Genomic DNA, 12,255 nt, shown 5'->3' with positions numbered 1-12,255 from the left:
GATAAAGAAAAAATGGGGAACTATGAAAGAATGTTTTGGGGATACTTCATATTTTATTCTTCCCATTCCTTTACTCTGTATCACTGAAAATTGTTCATCAATAATAGTTGTTATCAAATGGCATTTAAGGCTGATTCAAATCTTGCCAAAAATGAGCTCTTTAATTTTAAAACTATGCGTTGAGAGGCTGATGAGATGGCTCAGTAGCTAAGAGCACCTGCTGTTCTTAGGATGGAGTGGGGCTGGGTTTCTAGCACCCACATGGCAAGTCACTACCATCTGTAACTCCAGGTACAGAGCATCAGACACACTCTTCTGGTCTTTGGGGGCACGAGGCATGTACCCAGTTTACTTAAATACATGCACATTTAATAAAAATAAATAAATCTTAACAAAAATGACCTTTTGAGATGGTTATCACTTCCTTTCTCCATGGGAAGAGGCAAAGGCCAAGGTTATTTTGTCCAATTAACAGTACTATTAACTACCACTAGTGAGATTCTTGGTTAACAAAAGCTTTACGCCCTTTGGCCAAGGAGGGCAGTGGTGAGGAGATGCACTGACAAGTAAAAATGACAGGCTAACTCTCACAATGCAGCCATCTATCTGATTTCAACACTACACTCGCTTAAGGGAAAAAGAGACCTAAAAAATAGATAACTAAAGGAAATGCTGCTGAGGAAAATCTGACAGTGACTACCATTTACTAACTCCACAAAGAACAGTACTGAATGGTGAGTTAAGCAAATTTGGAGTCGTAAAATTTATTCCATTTATACAGTTCAGGCAAGGCACATAATCAAAGAGTAACTTTTTTTGTTGTTGTTGTTTTGTTTTTGTTTTTTTTCGAGACAGGGTTTCTCTGTATAGCCCTGGCTGTCCTGGAACTCACTCTGTAGACCAGGCTGGCCTCGAACTCAGATATCCGCCTGCCTCTGCCTCCCAACTGCTGGGATTAAAGGCTTGCGCCACTTTAAGACAAGTCTAATAATAATAAGAGACCTTCTGCTGTCTGTATTGGTCTCCTTAGTGATGTATTCTTATCAGCCATCCCTCCTCTGCTGGCCCTACCATTCACTATCCTTTCTTCATTCCCACTCTACTTGAAGTGAAATGCAGGGATACATGCAGTCAACGTTAACCAAGTAGCTGTGAGCACAGTTAATGCCAATATTATAAACCTTCCATCATTTAAAGTAAAAAGTAAGTTCCTAGTCGATATCCTGCTTGTGTTAGGTATTAAATTAAACAAACATAGTAACGTTGTTATGCCCATTATAGTCTAGCTGGGAAAATGTATACTCATTCTCTCCTTTCATATACAACATTCATACTCATACAGTTTTACACACAAATCCAATAGACACAAGAAAGCTGAATAAAACAATTAACAGCAATGAGTAATAGCAGTAAGATAGTGCAAGAAAGTCAAAGCTAAAGAAACAGCCAAAATATAGACTAGACTGCTCTATCCCTTTATAAGAACAAAAAGGTATCAGACAATGGATAAATATAATCAATTCTCATACAAAAAATACCCCATGGCAAAACAATAAATGGCCACGAGAACTGCAGAATTCAATCTTTACAGGAGCATCCCAACAGCCAGTGCCATATTTGTTCTCGTCACCTAGTCACGTCTGGACTGTTAGACAGAGTGGAAGTGCGCTATGCAGGTCCTTTTCGCAGGCAAAACTCACCTAAAGGTCAGTCCAATTCTATCTCAGAAACGAGGAAATGAAGGACCAAGAGGGCTAAACAAGCTCTTTGAAGACACAGAAACCTATACAATTCTGCAAACTATGAAGGATTTGCTTTCTTTAAACACTTTTGGACATTCTTTTATTCTAATCTCATTAAACCCCTTTCAAATTCATGGTTTGTAAAACTAAGTACACAAATTCACTACAGTTCAAACCATGGATTTTAAAAAAGTGTATCTACCTAACTGTTCCATACACAAAGCAGTAACTGTCTGGTCAACTTCCTGCCGAGAAGTAGACCACCTCTCTAACTACCAGGCTTAAAGACAGAAACTTCATGCAAGCCTCACAGAAATCACACTCCACATCCAAGAATCTGAAATTTCAAACTAAGAAAAATGTAGCAGTGATAAAAATAGTAGGGCTAGTGAAATAACTAAGGGGTGAAGGTGGTTGCTGCTAAGCCTAACGATCTTGAGTTCAACTCCCAGAAGTCACACAGCCTCAAAAAGTGTCCTCTGACATCCACACATGCCAGATTTTGCATGCATATGCACACACGTGCCCAAACACCTCACACACTAAATAACTGCAATTGAAAATTTTAATTAAAAGATAGAAATACCTGAATGCTTACTTCATGCCAATTTATCTTTTCTAAATACACAATTCACCCTCCAACAAATTGATAGGATCTTATAAATACTGGCATGTCTAAGAATGCAAAACATATATGACCTGGGGGGTGGGGAGAGGGAGAGAGCCTCAACTAGGAACATGTACACTTAACCAGTATTATTCAGAGCTCCTTAAAGATAATTAGTTATCAGTGATATTGATGCCACTTGCCACTAAAGGGCCTATCGCTGCCATGGTTCCTGGACTTGTCTCTGGGAAAATTCTCAGAGCTCCTTAAAGTAGCCAGATTCGTTTTCTGCTGCTTGAAACCAACAAAATCATCTTAACTGTAAAATGTAAGACAGGGCATCATTTTCAGAGCCTGACACAAATGATAAACTTATACCACAGATAAAGCATTCCTTTACATTTAAAAGGAATGTATATACAAAAGGAATTCAGTTTCTTTAATAATACCATCTGCCTCAAGTCACTAATTTAATAGATGAAGCAATACAAAGGTAAGGCTCAGAATCCTAAAGTCAGACATAGTATCTCAGTTCAATTGTTGACTCTACTGTATTTTATTTTAGACAGGTCATGTTGGACGAGTTTAATTTCTACAGTGCCATTTCTGCCCTCTAGAAATGAGACATTCACACCTGCTATAATATGAACTCTAACCCCTCTGCTGAACTTAACAAAGATGAGATACATGCTCAACACACTCTGGAAGTTACATAACAAAAACATCCTGAGGCTCGGATAAGGTAGGGAGGGAACTTCAATCAATAAAAGGCCACCTAATGATCAGAACTAGAAAAACTGACTCCAGACCCACACCTGAAAAATCTTTCTTCCAGACTACTCTATCATCCCTGGGCCTAACACACAAAGCCACTGTATAGTTTTCTGCTTTGTTCAACTTAATCTCCACCCCGTTCTTCTTCGATCACTTACCAAACATTTACAGAATTTCTACTATATTTTAAACAGAATTTAAGATAGAAGCATTCAGATAGGAAATGTTAAAAAAAGAAAGTTAAAAAAAGCTTGCATATCCAAAAAAGAAAAAGCTAAAAGAACTAATAAAGTTAGGATAGACCAGCACCATCTCTGCCTGGAGTTTGGATCAGTAGCAGAGGGTTATGAATAAATGATAAGGAATCTGGAAGAACCTTCCTTTTGTCTATTTAACAGTCATAGACCTTGCTTTAAATACCTTACACTCAAATATTGCATCAACATATAATGTACAACCAAGCTTGAAAGCTCAAAATTGGGGTGAGCAAGATGGCAACTGGGTAAAGACACTTGTTCTATAAGCTTTTGATCTGCCTTTGATCCCCAGATCCTACATAAAGGTGGAAAAATAACTGATGCAGCCAGGTGGTGGAGACAGAGGCAGGCGGGTCTCTGTGAGTTCAAGGCCTGCTTGATCTACAAAGCAAGCTCCAGGACAGCCTGGGTCAGGCAGAGAACCCTTCTGAAAACACAAACTAACAAAAAAAGAGAACTGATACAATGAAGCTATCCCTACCCTCAAAGGAGCACCCTGACAAGTGTGCACTAGTTCACACAATGTAACGGTTTAAAAGAAAACTCAAAATTCTCTTTCTGCAGGCAGCCTACTCTATACGTCAGAAAGTTTTCTCTCATCGCAACTACACTGGCATTTTACTTTTTCTGATGTACTCTGATGTCTGCCATGTTACCTTAAGGCCCTAATTTTTGCTAACTTTCCTGATACTGTACATAATCTTTACCTCATTCTAAGCCCCATGAAATCAAGATATATATTTTCTTGAAAAAACTAAGAATACTTCTGCACACTAGCTTTTACATAACTTTGATATCCAATGCATCTCAATAACTAATATCCCACTATCTCATTTATGTAAATAACATAACACTTGTCATGTTTTTACAAAACTATATTCTATCAGAAATCAGGAAAACATCAGTGTCTTGGTTAATTCTGAAAAGATATTTAAGACTCAATATATTTCACTCAAAAATATCAATTAAAACACCAGTGACAGAAATCAAGAAATAGTAATGGGGGAAATTCAAGTCAGACCTGTTTTCTTTGAAAGTAAGATAAAAGGTGTTCTGGGCACAGCTACAATTTCATGGGAAGTGGATGCAGGAAGACAGTGAGTCTAAGACCAGTGTGGCTACAAAGCAGGGTTCTTGTCTTAAAAAACACTGACCATGGATATATGTAGGTTCATGTATGTATGTATATTATATGCATGTGTGAATGCTAAATCATGATTCATGTGCTTGAATGAAGATCTCTCACAGAAATCTGCCCATAGTTATAATAGTTAATTAACACAGGACAAAAAAAATAGTATTTCAGGTGTAGCTATGTTTTAAAAAACAAAACAGCCGGGCGTGGTGGTGCACGCCTTTAATCCCAGCACTCGGGAGGCAGAGGCAGGCGGATTTCTGAGTTCGAGGCCAGCCTGGTCTACAAAGTGAGCTCCAGGGCAGCCAGGGCTACACAGAGAAACCCTGTCTCGAAAAACCAAAAAAAAAAAAAAAAAAAAAACAAAACAAGACAAAACAAAAATATCCTGAGTATCAAAAAAGGCCTATACTTATAACTCACAAAAGTAATTTTAAAAAATTTATATCACATTTATTTAAAATTCTTAGTACAGTATCTTAGATCTAAACAGGAGATAGTATAAACAGTAACTACCACTATACAACATTCAAGAAGAAATGACAGATTGATTAAATGATCATCTGATTTTTCAACTGGCAGACCTTAGGCAAAAGATAGCAAACATAAGGAAGTAAAACGACGTAAAAACACACGTCCGAAGGAAATGGCTAAGAGAAAGACGTGATCAGCAAAGACAGTACCACGCTACCAAACGCAGTTTCTAGATCATCTATCGGAGACTGCCAGAAGGTAGCTCAAAATCAAGTCAATAACCTCATAAGCAAACTTCTCAAACACGATTCGGTACTATCTGAATCTTAGGCATAAAAGCTGAGTTTTAATTTCCTGAAGGTTTAAAAAGAGGTCTTATTTAATATTCTACTGAAAATGTTAAATCAGGTAATCAAACACCAAAAAGAAATGTGATTAAGTCAAAGCACCAACACAGTGAGGTCAGAATTCGAGCAGCCAATCAAATGCTTAAAGGCATTTCCTGCAATATTAATAGTCAAAAGAGAAAGCCAATCACAGAAACCTCCAGCTTTCTTTTGACAGTAACAGAAGCTAGGGAGCCAATCCACACACACCCGTGGTTGACAATAAGGCGGGACTGAAGGTTCATTGAAGAAATTCTTCAGGGTGCAGTTACTATGAACTCCGCACACAAGTAACAACACTCCAGAGTCGTAAACACTGTCAAATCGGAGGAAATTCAGTCTTGGGTATAACTTAACCCCCGGGAAGAAGGAAACAGCATTTTGTCCAAATTTTAACATCTGGTCAAAAACGCAACTGTCAATGCGGACGCTCTGAGCCCTCAAGTTGTAAACAGCCATCCCGCATGCAACTTCCCCGGACGCTCGCTGCACGGGAAGCGCGGGCCTGGAGGCCAGTTTCAAGCATTCGGGCTCCGTCCTAATTCCGCACAACCGAGGAGGGGCCAGCCCGGCAGGCGAAGCCGGCGTGCAGATCAGAGGACTCGCTAACGCAGAGTCCGGACCGGGGGTCGCTGCCCGGCCGCAGGGATGCATCGCCTACTCCCGCGGCACCTCTAGCGGGCAGCGCAAACCATCACCCATCACCCCACTAGCAGGAAGATGCATGTTTTGAAAGAGCTCTACTTTCCCGAGATCGTTTGTTTCAAAGGCAATTTCGTGCACGCACAAATTTTAAAACGCAACGAAAATAGCGCCTTAGCCCAAGGACCCTTTCTCGACCCATTAACCCCGCTCCCGGCGAGATGTCTACGAGGTAAACAGAGGCTGTACGCCAAGTGCGGGCCGGCGCATCCCTGCGCCATTCCCGGCCGCTGCTTACGGCAGGGCCCCCTTACGGCAGCGTAAGCGGCGCCGAGAGCTAATCACAACACTGGGACGCAACAACATGGCGGCCGCGGGCGGGCGCTGCGCCGGCCGACGGGTTTACGCTACTCCGCCGGCGTAGGGTCCGGAGCGCGCAGCGGCAGCGGCGCCCTCCAGCGAGCGTAGAAGCGCTCTGTGAATGGCGAGGCCCGGCTGACAAAGGGGAGGGGGGAGGAGGGAAGGGGGGGGTAATAAACACTCGAGTCCCTACCGATTCCTCCTCCTTCTCCATCCCGGTGGGCATCTGGGGCACGGCCCGGTTGATGGAGACGCAGTCGTTGAGATCAGGCATGTCCTTGCCGCGGTAGATGGGCAGCGGTTTGGCGGCGTCCAGCGCCCGCGCTCGGAAGGAGAGTTTACTCATTGTCTCCCCGCCTTACAGGAACAGCCCGGGCGGCGGCGGCGGGGCGGGCGGGGAGGGGGGGGGAGCACTCCCGCCGCCTCCTCCACCTCCTTCCTCAGTGCAGCGCGGCCGGCCCGCTCCTCCTCCTCCTCCGCAGTGCCCCCGGCCCCAGCATGGGCGCCCACCCCGCCCCAGAACAGCCCCCCGCCGCCCGCGGCCGCTTCCACACTCTAGATCCGCCGCTCGCCCGCCCGATCCGCTCCCTGCGCCATGGCCAACATGGCGGACATTACCACAGCGGCGGCGAGCGATCCCGGCAGCCCGCGCGAGAGCGCGCCCCCGCCTCGGGGACGCGCGTCGCCCTCTCCCTCCCTCCCTCCCTCCCTCCTTCCTTTCCCTCCCCTGCCTGCCCACCCACTCTCTCCGCGGCGAGGCGCGGCCAGCCCAGCCGGCGAGAGCGAGCCGAGTCCCGGTGGCCCTCCTCGGCGGGACGCTCGGCACGCAGGCGGGGCGGCAGGTGCCAGGTGCGCTCGGTCCCCGGCTCCGGAGCGGGCGCCTCGGTGCCTCCGCCGCCGACTCGCTCCGCGCGGGGCTCCCTCGGGAAGGCTCAGTGCCTAGGACCGCTCGCCTCGGGGGGACAGGAGGCCTCCGCCCCCGGGCCACCGGCCGCCCCTCGAGTCTGCACTTGGACAGCTCTGCTCGCCCCGGCGCCTGCTGGCTGGTTTCGCGCCTCGGGTTTGCGCATCCCCGGGGAGGTCCGACAAGTCCGCTGCGTCTGCCCACGCCGAGAGGCACAGCCCTGCTGCGTCTCGCGCCCTGAGAACTTGGGCAGTCCCTGTCCAGAGGAGCTCTCCAGAGTTAGGCACCGCCGAGAGGATGCTCGGGTAGACAGGAGGGTCAGTAGTTGGAGACTGCTACTTGAAATAGTTGCTGGACGCGGCAACAAGCGGACTTGCACCTGTCATCCAAACTTTCTTAGTTTGATGGTTGGCATTTCTTGAAATCTCTAACCAAAGTATGTGAAAACACTGGTTACAGTGACGACTCAAAAAGAGTTTAATAAAGTTCCGGACTCCAATTAGTTTGCGTGTTACTGTGTTACAACTAAACTGCTGGATAATTAGTAACAAGAGTCGTAACTACTTGAAAGGGCAGCTGCAAAGATGATGGGCCAAAAAAAAAAAAAAAAAAAAAGTAAATTCTTGAAGAAAATGATACAGACCACACAAAAGAGTGATGGAAAGTTAATTACCACATGACATCTATAGTCAGTTGCTGTGACAGGTCAAAGAAATTAGACATAGTTTTGGCCAGAAGTGGTTTGCAAAAGCTCTGCAAAAAGGAATCAAATTGACTCAATTAAATACTAGTCACTATTGATACAAACCTTTGTTGCAGTTTCTTAGTCTTTAAGCAGTACATGTTTCTAAGCAAATTGCCTCACTGTGCAACAGTTTTACCATTTTCTAATCATTGAAAAATACCCTACCTAGCTCATAAAAGGGTAGATGGTTTGCTAAAGTCCAACAATAAAAACGGGTTTCTTTGTCATGTCTTAATATAGCAAAACCATCTATCTCTCTTCATTGCCACCCATTATTTTTCTCTATTTTCTTCTCTCCCTGCTTTTTTTTCCCTCCCTCTCCCCCCCTCCCCCTTGTCTCCAGCTTTTCCTTTGAAAGCTGAATGGTGAATATTGACTTCCTGGTAACACAAAATAATCTAACCAGTCTGTCCGGGGACACTTTGGGATGTTATTCAGTGGCTTTGTTTTATGTCCACTTGTTACTGGTAACAATGCAAACAGACTGTGGCTCAATTCTTGTAAGCAACACCTTTCACATGGTTGTGAGCCTGTGCTGTTGTGAGTGTTACCCTCTGGCGTAGTTCCAATCCTTTGTAAGGAAGAACAAGAAGTTCTCAGAAGGGGGGCTGGGGGGGTCATTATTGAGTACTAGTCTGAAAATCAGGGGGAACAGTGTTTGAAAAAATGAGTCATTGGGGCCTTTTATCTGGATTCTCACCCCTTCTCAGGCTCAGAGACGGTAGCTTCTTTCCAGTCTCTCTGCCTAATGTTACACTCAGAAAAAGAAGTGTGGACATTGTGTGTGTGGGGGGGGGGGTATAGTCCCAAGTAGTTGAAATCCACTCAATTCTTATAGCTATATACTTCTACATAGGGAGAAATGCTGTGATTTTTGCTAAAAAGGAAACAGACTCAGACCTATAATTTGTCAAGTTCCAATACCAGGGAACAGCAGACCTGGATTAACTCTGGATCTATCCTAACTCCAAAACACTTGTTCTCCTAGCTGCACACTTTAGTATCCAAGCTCTTTGGTTTATTGGCCATCCAATGTTCAAAAGTTTCTGACCCAAAGTTAATTAATGAAAGCCCCCAGAGTTAATTAGTGAGAATGGCTAGCCCTACCTCACAGAAAGCAGGCATCTAGTATGTTTGCTGATAGCTATGAAGTCATATCAGCTACACAAAGAATTTCAGTGCTGCTGTGACATTCTACTCCAGGTTGGAGTTTGAGTGCCTTCCTGGCCTGCCATCAGGCCTAGCCATTGATGCTAATTTTTCTTTTCTTTGGCCTACCCAGCAATCCTTGCCATCAGAACTTTAGAAACAATAAGAACATCTCAAAGAAACTTTTTTTTTCTAATGTAAAACTCAACCAAGAGAATGGCTTTTGCATCATAGTTGGTTTGCTGTTGGTCTTTGCTTTAAATGAGAATCAATTTTATCCTCCAATGTTCACTTTTCTTCTTGCCTTGTTGGCAGTGATTACAGAGCTAAGAACAAAACAGTTTGAACCAAATGCCACACCTGAGACACAGTCTGTATTTCCTTAGACTCCAACTCAGTGCCTAAACTCAAATGCCTCTTTCACTTCTGGAAAGTAATTTTTATTTGTATGCAAATACTATTTATTATACTACTTATTTTTGTTTGTTGAGTGCTCTTATTTGTTAGTGCTAAAGACACAAATATCTTTTCAACTTTTGAAGTAAGTCCTCTTAGGAAACTTACCAAAACCTGTTTCAAATGGTTATACAGCTGAACCTATTCTAATCTCCATATGCAATGCACATGTGTGTGTACAGCCATCCTAAAAATCAGTCCACTTCAAATATGTTCTGGATCAATCCAAATGACAGTCATTTAATCTAGCAAATGTTAATATATAAACACCAAGAATTAGAACCAGTTTCATAACCATAAAAAAATGTACAAATAAGAAACTAAAAAAAGGAAAATTACATTTCAAGTTTCCAATTCCCAGTATAATAATCAGGGCTTCCAAATAATAGACAAGTTCCTTTTTTAAAAAAAGAACCCTTAAACTAGTAAACACAGTTGCTATTCAGTGATTTCAGGGTTTTGAAAATGTCACGTTCTTTCTAATTGACTCCCAGTCTCAGCCAACCCAATTGAAAGTTAATTGGGTTGGTATGTGGACTGTATCTCCGCCCTTCCCCCCTCTATGTTTCTAGGAACGAACCTAGAGCTAATAAAGCTTCCTTGTTCCCCATATGTAATCTGAATGTGGGAGTCTGCATTCATTACAATCAACTGGAATCAATCCTGCAGTCCCAGAGCACTTTATGACGGCAACTCTTGATTGTCTGAGATGTTGGGATAGAGGCAGTACTGAGGGGACACATGACAAATGTCTACTTTCACCCCTTCATTTGCCACAGGGAACATGAGACAGTAAATAAAAAGCTGTAGCTGTGGCTCAGTGACCGGAGCATCTCTTCTCTCAGACCTGCTTGGAATCACAGGGTGCCACCTTGTGTATAAGCTGACAATTTACTTCCCAGCTCCACCAAGGCTCCAGACAGACTCAAAATTAGTCTGCCCCAAATCGCTGCATCTTATTGACCAGGAAAAGATGAGACAGACTAATTGAAGGAAACAAATTTGAAAACACACAACTCCAGAGAATCTACAACACTTTATTTTAAGTCTGGCAGCCTGTCTCATTTGTCTCCCCACCCCTGACCGGAAAACACACCCAATGTCCCACATATGGAATAGATTGACTCACAGGCTTTTAAGTGGGGGAGGGGTAGAAGTAATTAAAGCTCTTGCGATGGGCCTAATATTTCTGATTTGGACAATTATCTGTGTTCTAACCTGTGTGTGAGTGAGCTACTTAGATTTAATTTCAGAACTTTGAATTTCTTAGAGGCATTAGGTTCTATTCAGCTCATGGATATGGTCCTATTTAATTTAATAAAGCGTGATATGGCTGTTTGGAAAAATGAATTTGAAACAAGGTGGGGAAAAGCAAAGTCATGAATGGTAAATAAGATATCTTTTAGTGCTATAATTAAGGTAAAAAATCTCTGCCTTCAGCACTGCTCCCATGTAGCTAAGACTTATGTTAGCTAAGGCTTTTGTGTTATTTCCAATAAGGCGTTCAAATGAAGAGCCTAGGGCTTTGCAGGAGTGTGTTGTTGGCTAGGTCTCCTTTAACAGGCTCATCTCAGCTACTTTCTCTGGCTTTGCCTACTGACTCATCTTTTTCTCAAGTACCCCAGAAAGGTAGCTGGGAAGGTATATTTACTTATTCATAGTTTTCCTCTCCTCCCCCTTCCTGGTCTCCCTGACCAGAAACAGGCTCAGACCACTCAGCCCTCAGGGGTGGAAAAGTCTTAGCTGAGAGGTCTCCATTGCTAGGAAACCTGGTCTCAGCTATGCTAACCGCTTCTCCCCAATTCTTAGCTGATTTTTGGTTTGTTTGGTTTCTTGTTGTTGTGTTGTTGTCATCGCCCACTAACAAAAAGCCAATGTTTAACATAAAAGCACACATTCATGAGTAAGGTTTGCAGCAGGAACCCTGAGTTAAAGAAGATGGAGAACTGATTTAATAAGAGCCACGCCGTGTTGAGCTTATTGTTGCTGTCCTAGAACAAGACAGTTCATTTCCTATGACATTTGCTTATTGAATTCCATGGCAGATAGTCAGGAGGCAGACAGGAGAGCAACTTTCCAGCTCCAGATCAGAAGGCCATTTACTTACCTTTCCTCAGCCAATAGAGGTGACTTTGCTGGGAAAGAAGCAAACCGCTGAAAGAAAACCCTGATGGTTTACCTTTTTACTGGCATACCTAAGCCACTCACCTTGCTTCCGAAAGAGTTTCATGTAGCTTTTTGAAGGTGGCTAACATAAGTGGCAAGGTGGGATTTGAACTCTAAATTCCTAGCATCATGAAATACATACGCCAGCTTCACAGTTCATGGTGCCCACTCTATACTAGGATTTACTCAGGATATTTGCTACTGCTCTCAAAGGGAATGTCCAGAAGGAAACAGAACAGTTAGATAGTACAACATTCATCTCAATAGTATCTTTACAATAGACGTAACAGAGCCCCCTAGTGATGTCTCCTGCAGTGACCTTCTCTATAAACTATGAGATTAAAATGAGCCTGGTTGTCCAGGGCTATGAGAATGAGCCCAGACAGGTTTGGGGGGTAAATGGACACTGTGCCCCCCCCAGGCAACCTGTCATGAATAGCATTTTTTTCCTCTACTGT

General features: G+C 43.5%; 1 protein-coding gene across 2 annotated transcripts in view; it reads right to left on the bottom strand.

The window, feature by feature from the left end:
* The window catches only part of Epc2 (enhancer of polycomb homolog 2), a 101,193-nt gene extending 93,419 nt beyond the window's left edge, over positions 1–7,774 (bottom strand). Inside the window, exon 1 of one of the 2 annotated variants that reach the window (XM_006498011.3) lies at positions 6,571–7,774. In XM_006498011.3, coding sequence (XP_006498074.1) covers positions 6,571–6,723 — 153 coding nt within the window. In that variant the 5' untranslated portion in view covers positions 6,724–7,774. The remainder of the gene's footprint in view (positions 1–6,570) is intronic. The other variant, NM_172663.4, reaches the window with a different exon arrangement.
* Positions 7,775–12,255: the final 4,481 nt, after the last annotated feature.

This window comes from Mus musculus, chromosome 2 (genome assembly GCF_000001635.26).
Source record: "Mus musculus strain C57BL/6J chromosome 2, GRCm38.p6 C57BL/6J".
NCBI classification, from domain to species: domain Eukaryota; kingdom Metazoa; phylum Chordata; class Mammalia; order Rodentia; family Muridae; genus Mus; species Mus musculus.
The sequence above is the reverse complement of the archived record's forward strand: the minus strand, read 5'-3'. Positions and strand labels throughout refer to the sequence as shown.